The following is a 19111-nucleotide window of genomic DNA, read 5'->3' on the forward strand; positions in this document are numbered from 1 at the left end:
AATATTACTTTTAAGGTAAAGATTATTGTTACCTTAATGATTGTTTTTTGGATTATGATCAGGGTAAAGTTTCCTTTTGCTACAAACTTCTAGCATCATTTTGTTGTTGCATTTGGAGTTAGGGACGATTTTAGAATCAGGGTAAGGGTTAGGATTAGAGTTACATTGCGGGTTATTGCTGTTATCTTTACAGCTCCTGTGAGGGTTGGGGTCTGGGTCAGGAGTATAAAAATGAAATGAAAAAAGAATTAAAAAAAAATATATTGAAAGCTTCAGATTTCCTTAATCTTTGTGGGAATCATATAATGTGCAACTCCGATCTACCTCTTCGTGCAGTGACTGCCTGTAAATTTGCTAGAGCCTAATATAATATGGCCTTGTGCTTTCCGCTAACTCACCTTCATTTCATTTTCATTACATTTACTTGGTAGTCAGATTTTGGTGTGTGGATATTTTAAAACTATCTAACTGACATTGGCAAAAAATTAAAAATAAAATTAAAAAAAAGTGCACAAGAGCATCGTATCAATTTTTATAGATAAGATAAAGGAGAGCAGTTTTCCTTCGTTTTCTGTGCCTCTTTACTTTCTTACCCTCTCCCCTTGTGTGAGAAACTCTCAAAGTCAAAGATTTCTAGTTAGGCAAAGCAATAGCAGCAGTGCTTATTCATTATTGCAATACTGCGCGCACATCCCCTATTGGCCAGGGAGAAATTGCACACCAGTCAGTGAAATCAATTCTGTTCTATGCCCTAAACCCAATGCAGGTGATGCTCTCATGGCTCTCATTGGTTGAGCATCACAGGCTCACAGACTCCTCAAGACTGTTGCTAGGATTCATTTCCATATAAGGTCAATTACCAACCTCTTGTTTTTAGGTCTGCCTTGTACTTTTCTGCGGACAGAGAAGGGCAATGTTTCCAAAAGTCAGTACATTCATTCTGTCCTGTGCTGGGCTCTACCCACCCTGTGTATTTATCTTGTGCTTGTCTCAATTCTCCCCATGTCAGAATGCCCCCAGTCTGAACTTAACTCTGTTCAGCAACTTTCTTGGTGCAAAAACTACTTATACAGCTGTTTTACAAGAGGGTTATACATTCAGTTAGGGCCTACACTATGTACTGAAAATACTGGAAACCTCCACTGCAAAAACAGAATCTACCTCTCCCATCTGTGCAGCCTTGCAGACCCAGAGCACGCCAGGTTATTTCTGCTTTCATAGCATTTGCATGCTGTAGGGTGAGCAAAAGGTTCTGCTGCTTGATTCTTCTGCAAGAGCTGCCTACCGGCAAATGGTTGCAGGGATGGAGGATGTGACAGAAAGCATTTGTCTCCACAAGAGCAGAGTTACATTCAGTGCAGAGTGTGAGAGTCAGGTTGGTGTGGAAAAGCACTGACACGCTGGGGATGATGCAGTGCTCACATGTCTAACACTCACAGACATTACTGTCAGAAGGATGGTGCTGTGTTGTGCTTCTACCTTTGGCAGCCCCTGGAGAAATGCTGTGGCACACAGAACACCTTTGTATTGCACTGACTGCTGCCATGCAGCATGGATTTAACACACCAAATCCAGAGCAGCATGACTGCATCTAACTGCCCTGAGAAAAACTACTGTAGCTGAAGAGATGAGGAGGCAGCTGCTCATCTGCAGAACAAGCAGTACTGCCAGACACTGGGCCAGGTGAGCACCTCCTGCTGCAGCGTGATGATGACAGGGCTGGAGATGATCTGCAAAGCCAGCTTAAAAGTGGGAGACGTGAGTCAACATGGCAGGAGGACAGAGGTGTTAGGGAGCAGCCAAGGCATCAAAGAGTATCAAAAGGCTTTGAAAAGTATCACAAAGCGACAGCCAGGAAGACTGGGATTATCATGAGCAGCAACCTGGATGCTAGAGATTATTTGCTCCCATACAAAATGGTAGAGATCTTGCTGCAGACATCCCAAAGCCAGGCAAAATGGGAACCCAGAGCTCTGCCTGCACGAACCCCACAGCCATAGCATTGCAAGCTGAGCTGCCTTGCTGTTTGTTGCATTCATCCCAATCCCTGTGAATGAAGGCTCAGAATGCAGTCAAGGCGATGACTGAGCATGAGAGTGACTTTATTCAATAAAAGACAGGAGGGCTTGAGAGGTCAAGGGTGAAGATGGGACTCCTCTTGTCAAGATGAGAGTGGCTCAGAGCTTGTGCTGCTGCCTGGTGCCTGGGACTGGCAGCCTGACTCTAAGTCCCCACCCAAGATGCTCAGCTTCACCTCACTGATGCTGACCTGCTCCTGCATGGTGGTGCTGCTGCTGGGGCACTCGGGCTGTGCTTGGGATGGGCAGCACTGCAAAGGCGCTGGGTCACAATCCAGGCAGGCGACTGCTGTGTCTGGCAGGCTCAGGTCAGCATCTTCAGCAGAGCCAGGAGATATGAGAGCATGAACGTGGATGAGCCCCTTGTGTCCATCACTGTTACCATGTGGAAGGCTGTCATCCGAATTGCAGCGATTCGTGCTTAATAAGAACTCTCCATTGATGGAAACACACTGCACATCACTACTTGGTTTGGATCTCTGGGGTTGACAAGGGCTCGAATCACCTAGGAAGGCATAGAAACACAAGGGTTAGTGTCAAACGTTTGCAAGTTGAATCATGAAAGAGGTTGTTGATATTTGGTAATAGAGTGGCGGCAGGAAGAAGCAAATAGGCTTCAAGCAACAGAGCCACTGTCTTGCAAGTGATCCTCGTGCAGGTCCAGCTCGTGTGTTGTTTCACTGTAATCTGCTTCTTTGGGTCTACCTAGTGGGCAGCAACACTCGAGCTGTTACTGATATCATTGAAAAGAACTGGAGACAATTGTTCTCTTCCTAAGAGCTTCAAGGTGTCTAGAAGCACAAATAGAAACCAGCAGTATTTCATCACTTCACCAAAAAGGAAGGTCAAACACCTGAGCTGTGAAGAGCAGTTACAGAACCTATGCATAAGATCACACCAGACATACTTTGTTCTAACAACAGTTATGGCATATAGTCCATTTCCTTCAATATTCCCAAAATGAAATGATGTGGAGCATTGCAGGGAAAGAAACACTGCACACAGACACTATGACCCTGATTATACTCAAGCAGCAGACTTAAAAGAAGTCAGAGTTTTAGATTCCAGGATATTTCAGGACCTATCATGTGTGAAATTCAGTTACACAACAGTGCCTAGGTGCCTGCGTTTCAAGCAACTTTCAGATCACAGCCATGTAAAATAAAAACAAATTCAGTGCAGAAATAGCAATCCTGTACCTTAATACTCATGAGATTATCCATTTTTTACAGCACTCTGACTAAGTTCTAAAACTTGCTCATCCCAGTTCACTTCAACAAGTTCCACCAGTTCAAGCAACGCAGTTCTGAGATCCTGTGTATGTTATGCAGATAGAATTGAACAGTGCAGAAATAATCTCTGACAGCTTTAAGAGCTCCGTTCTGCTTACAAACTCTCAGTCCAAAACTATTCGCAGTTTTAAGGCAATGAACACCTGAAGCAGTTGGATCATCTGCCATTTGCTGCATTCTGCTTCTTGGCATCATGATTAGCACAAAGGGATTTCTGCTGTCCTGCAGAGATGGACAAAGTCCTGCTTACAAATGGACCAAGTTCCAGTGTACAGCAGAGTTTGTACCAGACTAACAAGCCACGTCATTCAATTCATGTGCTCAGGTTGTTATGCACTCAGAAAGGAAACAGAACTAACTGTTGAATTCTGAAGGTAATCTGTGGGGTCCTGTAGAGGGTGTTTTTTACAGCTAGTTATCTGAGAAGGGTCGTAAACACGGTGTGGTTAATCAAGCAGCCATAACACCTGCAAGGACAGTGAGAACATCAGGATGCCCTGTGATGGTTAGAAACTAGCCATGGTTCTGGGAACTCAGCAAGGGAGTATCTTTCAGGATGATAACAACAAGCTGTTAAGATACTCGGGGATGGTATGTAATTGGGAACCAATGATGAGCTCCACTTTTGCAATATGTATGAGCTAATTATCCGTATTATAAAGGTACACGCAGCCAAGGAATAAACGAGATTCGCTGATCATGTCAATGACAGGTGTGGTCGTCTGCTTTTCTCCCGCCGTTCTGCAACATCGTTCTTGTTTAGTGTCACTGGGTTCGTTAAACTGCTGTTCATTCTCAGATCGTTGGTTTTTTTTCATTTTTTCCCTCCTAGACCCACTCGCAATCTTACTTCCCTTCCCCTCTCGGCCGCGCCGCACCGCGCTGTTAGAGAGGGGAGGTTCTTTGTTCCTTTTCTCCCTGGGTTTGTTCCCACTGTCACCGAGTGAGCTCTAGAGAGAACTCCGTGACACAAACTCATTGCAAAGTCTAAGCTAGAAGAAGCATCACCTCAGTGTATCCCAGAAAAAGAACAGCGTTGAGATTTTAATTGGTTTTGGTTTTTTGTTTTATTGGGGGTGGGTTGTTTTTTGTTGTTTTTTTAGGGTTTTTGGGTTTTTTTTTTGTCTTTTTTTTTGTTTTTTTTTTTGGGGGGGGGGGGGAGGGGGGGGAGGGGTGCGAGGGGAAGGGAGAGGGAGGGGACAGTTGTTTGGTTATTTTTAATATACAATAAAGCTATGCAGTTCCGCTGTCAGTCGCCTCAGAGAGTTCCCGAAGGAGCTCAACCACATTCTGCTCAACATCGAGTTGTTCCATTGAGTGGAGCAATGGTAGTCTTGCAGATGGAGCAATGCAGGAATTCTGACAGGATCTCCAGGTGTATCCAGTTCATCATCTGAAAGCTCCGCAATCAAATTGGAAGGGACCAGTCCTCTTGTGCCATCTGTCAGCTCTCCCTGAAACCAGCCATTCTCACCCACATCTCCAAAGACATTACGTTTTGTCCGGCAGTCAGAGGAAGCTCGTTTTCTGGGTCCTCATTAGGACCCTCAACAGGAATGTAGCTGTGTCGAGCTAAGAATCTTCAAACTGCTGGTGATACCTGTCCTGGAGAATGCAGGATGAAGGACAAAAGCTCTGCTCTCACATTCAGGGCCATCCTCTGACAGAAGGCAGCACTCAGGACTGTTCCCAAGGATCTCTTTCATGGCTTTCAGTTCAAGCTCCTGGTCTTCCAGATGACCTTGAAGACTTCGGGCCTCTTCAATGGCAGAATGGAACGGACTGGAGCTATTACGGAGATTCTTGTTTGACTGGGTCAGAGTCTGTCTCGTTGCCTTCCCCAGCTCCATCTGCTGCTTCTGCTGCTCTCTTTTCCCTCTTGTGTGCTCTGTGAGAATGAGTTTCAGAAAGCACTACTCAGTGACAGGAAATAAGGGGAAACTTGAAAGACTTTGCAACCTAAGTCCTGGCAGTGTACTGCCAGCGGCTGATTTGGCCATCCAGGATCCTGGCACCACAAATGCTTCATTGCCAAATGCAGCAATAAGGTGTTCTGGGGAAAGGCCAACTCACAGGTAGTCTTTGAGCACCCATATCCCAAAACCAACGGCCAGCACCAGCGCAGGCAGCAGCATCGCTGAGACCGTCACCGGAATGTGGCGCTTCCGCACAGATGTGTCAGCAGCAGCCTCTGTGCTTTTGCCTGTGTTCATCCCTGGAAAAAATGAGACAATGTCCCACGTTACCTTCAGCTGCGCTACAGATAATCTCTCAGTGTGCTTCATGGACCCAAGAGGTCATTTTGTCAGTGGGTGCCTCCGTCTCTGGTGCCGAAGCACCGGAGGACAAGAATGATTGCTTCCACCTCTCGTTGGGTATGGAGAGGCTGCACAGGCACTACCCGTGTCCTCCTCTGGGCCGAGAGCTGGGGCTGTACTCTGGGGTCTGGGCTTGGTCCGTGGGGAGAGCTACAGAGCAGAATCCCTCACGCTTTTCCCGGCATGCATGTCCTGAGCTCCCCCTGTGGGACGCCCCCCAGGCTGAAGGTCAGGCTTCAGCCAGCACAGGGCACAGCCAGAGCCAGCCCAGGGGAGAAACACTCCTGCAGGCTCCTACCACGCAAGACCCTGCTCATCACCCTCAGGTGGCTTCGTTCCAAAAGGGCAAACTCTGCGATCTGGGAGCGGTGGGAGCTGAGCAGGGTCACAGAGGTCTGCAAGTACCTTCCCTGGCACATTGCTGGAACAACTCTCCACACCCCACGAAGGCCAGCCATTTTCAGAGAGCCACCCCTGGCTTCTTTTACATGTGCTCTATGCTCACACGCTCAGGTCTGGCTGCTGACCTGGTGTGCAAGAGCTGGCAGCAAGAGCCTGCAGGCACGCAGTGACTCTGGTTCGTGACACCGTATGATCATAGGACAGAAATTACCTGGCATGCCAGTTGGTGCTGCCTGTATTCCTCTGTCCGGGACGGGCAGTATGGGATATCCGCCTTCCTGCATCGCATCCGGGACTGGCAGTATGGGATATCCACCTTCCTGGAGTGCATCCGGGACCGGCAGTGTGGGATATCCACCTTCCTGGAGTGCGTCCCTCTCACTTTGTTGGTCCGTTCCTTTAGAAAGAAAGCAGGGCAGTAGGATTGGGATGTCACGTGCCCTCATCAAAAACTGAGCTTCTCCAATCCCGAGCTCAGGTAAAGTCCAGCCCCCCCCCCAAGTACACTGTGAGCCCCTCTGTTACCCAAGGGCATTTGGGCCCTCCCAGCTATTGGACAATGCTGACTCCCTCACACCTCTTGAGGAATCAGCTCCTGTGCAAGGCCCTCACATACTGTGCTGTCACCAGCCCGTCACAGCCAGGTAGCTGCAGGCTGAAATCCAAGCTCTAACACACAGTCCAAGCCTTCAGAATTAGCATCTCCACCTCATTTCCAGCATTAGCAAAGGCAGCCAACCCTGCTCGGGATGCTCCTCCTGCCTTGAACTTGCTCAGCTGCACGGAGGGCTTTGGATGAACAGAAGCACAGCGCTTGCCACTTTGCCACTTGCTGCCATCTGGGTGCGAATGACTGCACAAAGCAGCTCTGACAAGTAATGGTTGTGCTGGGGGAGCAGCTGCCTCTGGGTCTTGGCTGGATGCAGACCATCTGGCAGCAGACCAGCTCTGGTGCTTGACAGCACCTGCAAGGTGATACATGGAACACGGCTGCAGCATGGCTCTGACCCATCCCTTCCTGCTGTGCAGGCTACAGCCTGCCCACACCTGTATATCACACCTCAGCTTCCCAGGTCCCACAGTGAACAGACTGAAGTATACCCACCACGCTCTGCCTTCTCCATTTCCTTCAGCAGTCGCTTCAGGAGACGGGATGAGCCCTGAGAGTATTTTCCTCGTGTGGATTCATCCTCTTCCCTTTCTGGACCTTAACAGAATGTATGAAGTTAAATATCGTGTGCATGAAGATCTGAAGATCAGCGGCGAGTCAGCCAAGTCAGTGAAGACAGAGTACTCACTGCTGGGATTCCAGCTGGGCTCCAGCACAGGAGGAAACCGATGACCGGGCAAGGCCCACACTGGGGGCACTTCTGCAACCAAAGACCCATGAAAAGTTTTAGTCACACACTACAGCATCAACTGAGTAGCAGAGCGTACAGGGGACAGGGCCTGCAGACACAAGTGTGATCAGACACAGGTGAGGAGAGCTTCCGGCACATGTGGGGGCCTCCTTTTCCCTGAGTGACCTGTAGGGTCTGGCGGTGGTTGGGGAATGCCACAGCCCAAATACAAAGGTCTGGGCTCCCTCAGCTGCAGAGGGGCAGCGGTAACCTTCCCACTGAAACGTGGCAGCTCTCTGAGAGAAAAAATACTCATGGCTCATCTGTGCAAACCCTTCCGGGCACAAACAGGCTTGGAAGACCTGGAGAGGATCTCCAGTAAAATTGCACCCAGGTAAACCATGAGAGCATGAACGTTTCAGCCTCCAAGGAAACAGACACTCACAACTTACCCCTGGGTTGTCCCCCAGGCACAGGCATGAAGTCCGGATCCAAAGGAGCATCCGGAAAGGGAGCACGAAGCTCATCATCTAGAATCAAGAACAGATGAGATAAGTTCCCACTTATATGCACTATATGGTGTGATCTCCTTCTCCCTCAGTAACTGGATGTGGGGCATGGGAGAATAACTCAGGTCATGATTTCCAAAGTTGCAGGGTGGACGGGATGGCCCGTAGGGTGGCACCTGGCAGCGTATGCAGTGCTCTCTCCGGGCCACGTGCCACATCTCTCACAGATTACGTGGAAGAAGATGCAGCCCCCCAGGGCTTTCTTACTGGGAGGCCTCTGATGGACAGCAAGGTCACACTGAGGCACTGGAGGAAAGCACACCTGTCTCTTCCCCTGGGCTGTGGACTGGGGCTCTGGCTTGGAAACTGGGGAGTGCCATGAGCCTGAAGCAGAAATGCTCATGCACGCCCAGCACGCCTCTTCTGAACTCTCCCCGGGCATCTCCCAGGACGAAGGCTGTGCTGCAGCCAGCAATTAGCAGAGCTACAGCCTGGCATGGCTGGAGCCAGCCCTGGGGAGCAACGCAGCCACGGGCTCTTGCCCGGCTCCTGCAGTGCTGCCCATCACCCCCTACCCAGCAACACCCCCATGGAAGGCAGGCCCCAGGCAAGTGTACTACAGGGCCGTGGGGACACAGCCTGACTTCTTGCTCCCAGCGCTGCTCAGTTTGGGTCCCATCTCTACCCACTCACCTGCTCCCCGTGCTCGCCACGGAGCAGCACAGCTCTCCTGAAAACTCATGGCCACCAATAGGAGGAAGAGGACAAGGCGGGCAGGGTCCATGGCCGCCCCCACACTTGCACCACGCTTCCAACACCACCGCTGCAGCCACAGTGAGTGTCGCACTGAGCCAAGCCTGCAGCCAGGCCTTGTGAGCTCATGACGCAGCTCAGCACAGTCATAGGATGGGGCATTGTGACCTCACATCTCTGTGATTCCGGGCGGTGGCTCCCCGCAGGCTGCTGCTCTTGTGATGCACTGCACCAGGGCTGTGTGGGGCTGGTGCTTACATCATAGAAATGCAGAATCATAGAATGGCTTGGCTTGCAAGGGACAGTGAAGAACTCAGAACCCCAGCCCCACTGCCTCGGGCAGAGATGCCACCCACAGAGTCTTGCTGCCCAGAGCTCCATCCAGCCTGGCCTTGAACACCTCCAGGGATGGAGCATCCACAACTTTGCTTGGCAAACTTTTGCAGAGCTTCAACAACCCCAAGAAGGCATTATTTCCAGCCTGGTGCAACACCTCAGGCCACAGGGGTAGTGACGCAATATGCACAGGTTATCCACGCGTGTGAAACGTGCTGCAATTAAGCAAGCCAAGCAGATAAATCCTCTCCAGTGTGGAGGATGATGGCTGAAATACAAACACGGAGAAGCTGACCTTCCCACAGACCCGCCAAGTCAAGTGTCACGTGCTTACATTTTTGTTGATAGATCTGCAGTTTCATCTTTTTTTGATGGCTAAGGAAATCCCCTTTCCTGCACCAAGTGTATTTCCCACGTGTAACGTGCTTCCAAGTCTGATTTTAGTAGCAGATATTGAAGGCTTGCTAGTTGGCACCTCCCATCCCCAAAGTCCCAGTGAACTCACCCACTGCTGGCAACTGGATGCTTGGTGGTGAGAGAACCATCACCTATAGGATCCCACCTGGGTTTCCAGAAACTGTTGCACCTTTGGATACATGGCGATAAATACTGTGTCCATACAACACCATCATTGAATCAGAGCCTGCCACCTTCCCTACAACCAGGCAAAGGGCGCAAAGGAAGCTGAACTGCTGAACCAGGCACCAATGGGGCTTACGTGTTTGCATCAAAAGACAAAATACCAAGCAGAGAGCGTGGGAATCAGATGTTGTTTCTGAAGCAGAATTAAGATTAAAAAAATTGATTTCACAGTCTGACATCAACCCTCCTCCACCCCTCCCATTCCCCCCCCCAGCGCACCCCTCCCTTCCTTCCCTCTTTGTTTAACAAAGACTTTGAATAAAATCATCATATCAATACTACAATTGCTGGCCTGGGATTATTATCACCTCTTTCGGGTTCCTGGACAGGAGAGGTGCACCCCACTGATTTCAGCGGTCCTGCCTGGGTGGTGAGGTGACTTCACAGAATCACAGAATCACAGAATCACAGAATTGTAGGGGTTGGAAGGGACCTCTAGAGATCATCGAGTCCAACCCCCCTGCCAAAGCAGGCTCCCTACACCATGTTGCACAGCTCGGCGTCCAGGCGGGTCTTGAATAGCTCCAGAGAAGGAGACTCCACCACCTCCCTGGGCAGCCTGTTCCAGTGCTCCGTCACCCTCACTGGTAAAGAAGTTCTTCCGCACATTCGTGCGGAAATTCCTATGCTGTACTTTCATCCCATTACCCCTAGTCCTGTCCCCAAGCACTACTGAAAAGAGACCAGCCTCACCACTATGGCTCCCACACCTCAGGTACTTATAAACCTGGATCAAATCCCCTCTCAGCCTTCTTTTCTCAAGGCTAAACAGACCCAGTTCCCTAAGTCTCTCCTCATAGGGGAGATGCTCCAGGCCCTTCACCATCTTAGTGGCCCTCCGCTGGACTCTTTCCAAGAGATCCCTGTCTTTTTTGTACTGGGGAGCCCAGAACTGGACACAGTATTCCAGATGAGGCCTCACCAGGGCAGAGTAGAGGGGGAGGATCACCTCCTTCGACCTGCTGGACACGCTCTTTTTAATACACCCCAGTATGCCATTGGCCTTTTTGGCTACAAGGGCACACTGCTGGCTCATGGTCAATCTGTCGTCCACCAGGACGCCCAGGTCCCTCTCTGCAGAGCTCCTCTCCAGCAGCTCATCCCCCAGCCTGTACTGGTGCATGCAATTATTTCTACCCAGGTGCAAGACTCTACACTTGCTTTTGTTAAACCTCATCTGGTTTCTTACTGCCCAGCTCTCCAGCTTGTCCAGGTCTCACTGAATGGCAGCACAGCCTTCAGGCGTGTCAGCCAATCCTCCCAACTTCGTGTCTTCAGCAAACTTGCTGAGGGTGGTCACTATCCCCTCATCGAGGTCGTTGATGAAGATGTTGAACAAGACCGGACCCAGCACAGACCCCTGGGGGACGCCGCTAGTTACAGGCCTCAAGCCAGACACCGCACCGCCAACGACAACCCTCTGCACTCTGCCAGTCAGCCAATTCTCGACCCACTTCACCGTCCACTCATCTATCCCATACTTCCTCAGCTTTGTTATACGGATGTCATGGGGGACAGTATCAAAAGCCTTACTGAAATCAAGGTAGACTACATCTACCACCCTCCCCCCATCCACCCAGCTAGTGACATCTTCATAAAAAGCCACCAGGTTGGTCGAGCATGACCTCCCCTTGGTGAACCCATGCTGAGGACTGCTGATAACCTCCTTATCACCCAGTTGTCTGGAGATGGCATCCAGCACAAGCTGTTCCATCACATTCCCTGGGACAGAGGTGAGGCTGACTGGCCTATAGTTACCCGGGTCTTCCTTCTTGCCCTTTTTGAAGACTGGACTGACACTGGCCGTCCTCCAGTCTTCAGGCACCTCCCCAGTTCTCCAAGACCTCTGATAGATTACAGAGAGCGGCTCAGCAACGACCTCCGCCAGCTCTCTCAGCACCCGCGGATGCACCCCATCAGGTCCCATGGATTTGTGGACCTTAATGTTTCCTAGGCACTCACAGACCTCCTCTTCCCCGACTAAAGGGAAATCTCCCATTCCCCGGACTCTCTCATCAACCTCCAGGGTCTGGGATTGCTATTGCTGAGGGAGAGTCCTTTCACTAAAGACAGAAGCAGATGATCCTGCGGGGTAAAAGCCCACAAAAGGCAAACCACAATTAGTATCGAGACCCTGTTGCTTTTGTTGTAGAAAATACCGCGGTTTAAATGTGATAATGATCCAGATTAGAGAAACAATAGGGTTGTGTTACCTCCGCTTTAACATGTTAACTTTACGAAATTTGTTTTTGAACCATTGCTCCCCCTCCTCGTTTGTGTAGGAACATAAGGGAAAGAGATACCTAAGAAAATCTCTTAGGATGTATATTGGCATATCGGAGGGATATTGCTGGGGAACCGGGAGGGACTCTAAGCAAGAACACCCTCATCAAATAATGTAATCATTGGTGGTTAGTATATAAGTTGGAGGACGGGTTAAAATGATCCCAAAACCAGGAAAAAGGATAGGGAAAAGATGTTTAAATATTGTGTTAGATATGGCCTAGAGAGCCACTACAGGGAAAATCAGTATTTGGCCAAAATATGGATCTGATGAAGGTTGGGTTTGTCAGATCTCGAATTTATATGTAAAGAACAAAACCCCTTTTCAAAGGAGGAATCAGAATATGCTGCCTGTTGGATACAAGAAATCAGCCTGTTATTAGTAAAAAGAAAAAGGCCCGGACCAGGAAGGAGAGGAATTAGAAAAAGGAACTAATCAATGGGACCCTCCTGAGAATCTCCCCCCCATATAACCCCAATGTAGCACAAAGGGAGACAGGCAGTGCCCCAGTAAGAGGAAATGGTAAAGCACACAGGGACATTTCACAGAAAAGAGGGGCATGCTGGGCTCAGGAGAGAATTAAAACAATGTAAAAGGGACATAAAAATTTCTCCTTTCCCAGACACTAGCTGTACCAGCACCTCAGTGTACCCCTTATGGGAGGTCCCATTGGGACAAGGACAAATATGCTATGTAAACTCCCCACTCACTAGTGGAGAAATTAGAAATTTTAAGAAGGAAATGAAATCTTTAATTGAAGATTCTATAAGAGTAGCAGAACAATTAGATCAATTTCTGGGGCTTTCAAAACTTTGGTCCCATCAGGACCCCCTGGTAAATATAAAAGTGGGACCTGAGGGGGAAGAAGTTGTGGTTTTAGTTGATACTGGGACAGCTCGTTCATCACTGGCCCGTAAGGTGTCAGGACTCAAATTAACAAATGAGGCCTTAAAGATAACAGGGGTAGAGAGAACCGGGATGACAGTACCACTTTTTGAGAATACTTTATTAAAACTAGGGGATAAAGATGAAATTGGGAATCAAGAAAAACATGAAATAAGGCCATAAAGATAAGGGTGGAACAGCCCAAGGAACTGAATGATATGGATTGCTAAGGGAAAGTTATATGGTATTAAGGGTGTTTGTGGAAACTGAAAAATTGTACTGTTTGATCTGTGGGTTTTGAAGGGAATGGGACAAACTGCTTTGATGGTATAAGAAAGTGTAATTGCTATTGGTATACAGAAGTATAATTGAGGGTGTGTCAAAGTGTAACTGAAGGTACAAATAGTAAAATTGTGTACAAAGGAAAAAGAGTTAAAGAGAAAGTGAGTTTATGTGTGCTGGTATGAGAGCAACCCCCTGTATTGTTTCCCCCCCCTTGCAATAACTCTTGGAGTGAGAGAGAGCCGGGTACGGAGACTGTTGCTGTAAGCAGCAAAGGGGGGAGGTGGGGAGGAGGGGGCAATGGAAGTGAGAATAGCCTTCATGTGCAGAGGTGTAGGAAACCTGAAATCCCAGTGTTAGCACTGGACACCTGGAGAGAAGGAGGTAAAACTGAAATAGGATGTTAGTAGTTTTTGTAATGATGAGAGTTTGGAAAGTGAGAAAGTTTGGGACAGACACAGGCTGGAGGAGTAAGGACTGGCAAGGTATAACAGGGATGTCAGGACTGAAAAGAGGTGAACGATATGAAAACAAAACAAAACTGATTGACAAACAGATAGTAAGGGAATTGGTGATAATAACAGCTGTTACTGTTGTGGTGCCAGAATAGGGCCGTAGGACCCAGAGATCCCCTCAGGGAGAGGTGGGGGGAGTGGGGGCTTGAAGTGCCCAGGGAGGGCTCCGCCCCACTGAAAGGAAAGCAGTGTGCAAACTGCAACGGGAAATTGCATCTAGGGAAGCAGGATAAAGAGATTTATTTTCTGGTGGATATGGGTGCTTCTTACTACTCATAGATGGTTTTGTAACAGTAATAGAAGCTACTGCCCAACAAGAAAAGGTTTACGTTTTTTTTGGATTAATTAAATATAAACTAAGTAGGAATACAGAAATTCTTGTACTTGCCAGGTTGCTCTGGCAAGAAATTTAAAAAAACTGGAGCTAAAGGTCCAACAATATTGACTGTTTAAAAACTGTAAGTCTGACATTAACACAAATGGGGAAAAACAATGTTGTACCCCAGGAGTCACAGCAATATCAAACATGATGCACTTAGGGGTGTGGGCATCAGGGCCAAACATGAAGCCCTGAATAGAAGTTAAAAGCAAGAGATTGCCCAGTCAGGGTAAAGTGGTACCCTATAAGGATACATAACTGTAGAAGGATAGAAGACTTTCTGGAGTTTGGACTCCAATTTTGCAAAAATTTTTGATAGCAAGTGCTGTAGTTTGGTACAACACTTGAAGGCAAGTAATAGAATTGTTGAATGCATACACTCAGTGGTGGCAAATCCATGCACTTTATTAACCCAGTTAAGGAATGAATAGGTGGAGTTTACCTTCTGGATTTGAAGGATGTTTCTTCTGCCTGCTTTCTGTATCACGGCTTTACAAGTCGGTGTGCAGGTTTGGAGGAGCTATCCCCCTTGCACCTGGCGCTGCGCAACACTGGAGTAAACATACCTGCTTTACAACCCATCTCTGGATTATAGAGTTTGATTCCGCAAGTCAGCTAAACATTTGTGGTTGGTTTTTCTTTTCCCTAAACAAAGCAACCTGTTTTCTGCACTTGCTGTGCCTTACGAAAATGCACAGAAATTAGGCAAGCCTGAGACTCACCAAACACCACATGTGACATTTTGTAAAAGGTCAGTTTTGCAGCAGAGAACCACATATAATTATACCAAGTGTGCAACTACTTTTCCCATGCAGCAGCAGGCAGCAATGAGGCTGTTCTCATAATAAAAATACCATTTGAAAAGTAGTGTAATTAAGTGTATATCATGATGTACCCAGTAGCAACGAGAGCTCTATTAACAGCTTCTGGAACAAGTAGATCACTCCCATCCCCTGCAATGACTTTGCCTCCAATATCGCATGGCTGATAAATTGCAGTCTTCTGGATATGAAATATTTGCAAGTAATTTGCAAACTGCAGCTAATCAGAACCGTCTTCCATATTGTCACCAACCACTTCAGGCAGCATTGTTCCATTTTGACATCTGGCTATGAGGCATTCATGCACGGCATTCACATACATAGGTCAATAAATTGGAGGGAGGGTGATTTCAAGTACTTATGCTTCCATCAGTTTCTTCTGTGTACCTGTGCAGTAGCTGCCCATCTCACCTGGTAGGTACGAATGCTGTTTTCTACTCCAGGTCAATAAAAGCCTCCATGTTGACATCCACATGCAGCTTATCGGCACAGCAACAAATAGTACGATTGTGGGTTTTTTTAAATACAATCAGTATATTGTTCTATCACCAGCTGCTTTTAAGGCAATTCACTCCCATCAAACTCTCAAATATTCACCCAAGTCGGCTTTCATCCATGTTTTTACCTCCTGAGCAATTGAATCTATAGGAACTATTGGACTTGGAGACAACACAAGGACATACTGCCAGCTGAGAACCTTTCAGCTAATTCATCCAACAGCATCTAAAGGTTCAAAGCTCACTGAGGGGGAGAACAGTATTTGGGATATTAGAATTCCCCCCAAATGTATTGGGTTTATTTTTCTAAGTTTATTAATTTAAAGCTGAATTTGCACAAGTGAGGGAAAGCACCTTTCTTCCACACTGAGGAATTGGCACCATCTTCTCTCCAAAGAAAATTCTTTTAAAATGCCCAAAAATTAAGTATACATAAATATTAATGTGTATTCATGCTCTTCTCTCTGCCAGAGTTCTGCTAAGTACACCAGTCACGTGAAAAAAGCAAGCCAGGCCATCCTGAACAAGTACAGTTATTACTGCACAATGGGTAAATAGCAATCAGTCCTAGAGATACTGTTCCTATACAGGGGAGGCAAGACAAAAATAAATAAACCCTTAACCACAATAAAATCCAAACCCAGTTTAAGAAAGTTTGTATTTATTTCAGCCTCAATGGAGTCAGTTTGAAACTGTCAGAGAGACACTGTACACCTATATACAAATTTAAGAACCCAACGGAGTAACTGTTACTGTTTATTAACAACCAGTTTTAATAATACGATAAAAGTATGTCCTGAGAAAGGGGAACAAACACGCTTCTTCAAGGTTTTTTAGCTGTTCTGGATCTCAGCCGTCGCTTGATGATCAGATGATCACTTTCCTTCTTTTGTTCCTCAGATTCCTGAAGAAAACATTTCAAAAGTTACTCATCTTTTCACACAAGACTGACAAGCTCTTCTTGACCCATGCAAACATATTTCTTCCCCTAAATGGATTTCAGAATGGCATTTGCTTATTATATTTTATTCAGAAAACTATGGGATACCGAGATCATTTTAATGCAGCTTAATCACAAGGAACAAATATGGAGAATGTACAAAATCCTGTTTATCTTAAAAAAGCACACACATCTGAGGAAAGCCTGAAGGCAGCTTTCATTTTGAAATACTTGTTTTCAAAAGAGTATTATAATACTTGTTTTGTGAAACATGAAGCGTTCAGAAAACATTTTTAGCCTCAATCCCTGTAGCTATGACTTGCCCAGAATTTCAGTTCTCGGTTCAGTTCCATGTTCTCAGAACTACAGTGAGAGAAGAAATTGTCTCATCTTCTTCATCCTCTAACAAAAAAAATATAACATTTTGGTTTCTGCCCCTATCATTCGTCAAATCATCAAAAAATTCAGAGGGATATTACAGTATGGGCAAATGATCACTATGCTGAACAGAAAAAGGACTCTAATATAATTAAAAGATGCAGTTCCAAGAGAGCAAGAATGTTCTTAGCACAATAGCTGCCGACAGAGTCATGAAACTGGCACATCAGATCCTTTGCAAGTTGGCTTAGACAGGAGATCATAGTTTAAGCATACCTAAAAAGCTGTCTAAGTTGTGCTCTAGAAAAGCGTGTAGTAGAATAATCCCACTCCGACACACTGAAATTATCTATGATTCCAAATTAGAAGACATCTCCGTGATTGCTACATCACCTACTTAGTAAACTGTAAGCCAGCCAAACACAGAGATCTTTGAGGACAAAATAAAACAGAACAGCAGGAAGACCAACAAGAATGACTTGGTAGAATAAAGAAATACCTCAGTACTTTCAACCTCCCCCTGAAAATAGATGAAACCTCCAGTCTGTTTGGACTCCTTAGTAGTTTATTTTAAGCCAAGACTACAGTATAATCGCTTACCGAAGAAGCAGGTATATCTAGAGGGCCAGAAACGACAGTGGAATACAGCTTCCTTTTGCATCGTTTTGGCTTGGTCTCTCCTTCTTCGAGACTTTCAGGTTCGTTTGATTTAGGAGAACTTACTGCTGACATCAGCTTCTTGGCTAGAAGAAATTTGTTTTGATACATAAACCAATCAACTTACTGGTTTTGTGAGTCTTTAAATCACTGAATGCAAAAAAAGCTTCGTAACAAACTTGGTTTATAAATGACACGTAAAATTTAAGTGAAAATACTCAGAAATTGTATTTGTTCATCGAGGCTCTTTATTGCTTCTATAGCTGAAACAGTTTATAGCTTCAGGTACGGCAGCTTAAAGCACGCATTAAAATGGAGTATGAAAGACAATCATGGCTCAGAAGTCGCTGGAAGTCAGAAACTTCAGCAGGAGTTAAACAACAGGCCTAACTTTCGTGCTGACAGAAGCACAAGACAGAACCAACTTTCTCTGTATACTTGTAGGTTTTCACAAATGTAATAATGAATCTCTGAAGAGACGAATAAATGCATTTACTTCATAAATCAAAGGACAACTTAACATGGCAGACAAGTTCTCTAAGAACACATACATTAATAGCCTACAGCAGAAACAAGCCATTCTACAATGTCTAGAAAACATGGAATAAAACTTATTCTACACCAACCTTTAGAGTGTATAATAGGAGAGCTTTGAATAAAATCTCCAACTTTTTGCAGTGTTTCATCCTTCTTTTTAGTCAGTCTTGAAGCATGTACTCGCTTTCTCAGGAAGTAGTCTTTTCCGGATTTCTGTTCAACAGAGATGTGAACATGTGAAACAAGAGCATTGTTTAAACTTCATTTTAGTTCAACGTTATTTTAAGTTGACATTTTGAGCTTTACTACTGACACCTCTGTTCATTATGCTGATGATACCACAACGGCAAGTAATGTAGACAATTTTATACCCTTTAGGGAGTTGTCAAAATTTCAGCTATTTCAAGGCATACGTTTCTTAAAGTTTCTTAATAAGGCAGTAGTTTCTTTAAAAGTAGCTCCCAAGCTGTGGAGTTGTTTCTTACATAAGCTGTTCTAATTACATAAAATAAACAAACATACAAAACAGAAGACAACAGATGGGAAAAATCTACTACTCATACTCTGACCATGCCAAGGATACTGCTATCACATGTGAACATCTGTTTTTAATAACTGCCATGCATATTAATGATATGAACCTTAGTTTAATACAAGGGCTTCACTTACAAAAGCACACGATAATACACTAAAGCTTCTCTTCCCAACTATTCAGTGTGCAATATCCTTCCCTCCAAATCATTACACAGTACAGCCATTACACGCTCTGGGGACAGACTGACTTGCCCTTTGGTTAGCTTATGGAATTTAATAGGAAGAGCTCATAAGCATGTAAGATTCCCATTCAGGTATACACATAAGGATAAGACACTGCTTCTTTCGTGTGACCACACAATTACAGGAAGTCCCAAGCTAGCTTCAAAACTAGAACAAAAACCAACCATTTTCTCGTCACTTGCAGAGGGTGAATTAAAAGCCATGACAGATTTTGTATTTTTCGTGTTCTCACTTTTCACAAAATCCTGGGAAAATAAGACAAGTTTCAGCCATGATTCTTTTGGAAAGAACAATTGATGTCACAAAAGTGAACACTTTAAACACCTTTGCTAATAGTAGGGAAGTATTTGCTAGTGGTAACTATTCCACTGTAAATCAAATAATAAATAAGCATTCAATTATAAAAACAGGACAATAAGATATCAGTATTAGACATCTCTTGATGTCTAAAAAGCTGATTTATGTCTACAGGTTTCAAAGAAAATACAC

At 45.9% G+C, this 19111-nt stretch overlaps 2 protein-coding genes across 2 annotated transcripts; both read right to left on the bottom strand.

Annotated features, from left to right (window-relative positions):
* Positions 1-5705: 5705 nt before the first annotated feature.
* On the bottom strand, positions 5706-9310 carry LOC146753037 (uncharacterized). The gene is made up of 4 exons (XM_085531119.1): positions 8633-9310; positions 7883-7960; positions 7196-7460; positions 5706-6487 (listed from the first exon to the last, which is right to left on the bottom strand). Exons 1-3 carry the CDS (start codon positions 8721-8723, stop codon positions 7276-7278), a joined length of 354 nt encoding a protein of 117 aa, XP_085387245.1. The 5' UTR covers positions 8724-9310; the 3' UTR covers positions 5706-6487; positions 7196-7275.
* Positions 9311-15971: 6661 nt separating this feature from the next.
* LOC146753038 (kinesin-like protein KIF20B) lies at positions 15972-19027 on the bottom strand. The gene is made up of 4 exons (XM_085531107.1): positions 18787-19027; positions 17935-18058; positions 17252-17394; positions 15972-16237 (listed from the first exon to the last, which is right to left on the bottom strand). The coding sequence occupies exons 1-4, from the start codon at positions 18823-18825 to the stop codon at positions 16157-16159; spliced, it is 387 nt and encodes a 128-aa protein (XP_085387233.1). The 5' UTR covers positions 18826-19027; the 3' UTR covers positions 15972-16156.
* Between the last annotated feature and the right edge of the window lie 84 nt (positions 19028-19111).

Source organism: Coturnix japonica, unplaced genomic scaffold (genome assembly GCF_054131305.1).
Source record: "Coturnix japonica strain WE unplaced genomic scaffold, WE-NBRP24 Scf040, whole genome shotgun sequence".
Classification (NCBI taxonomy): Eukaryota; Metazoa; Chordata; class Aves; order Galliformes; family Phasianidae; genus Coturnix; species Coturnix japonica.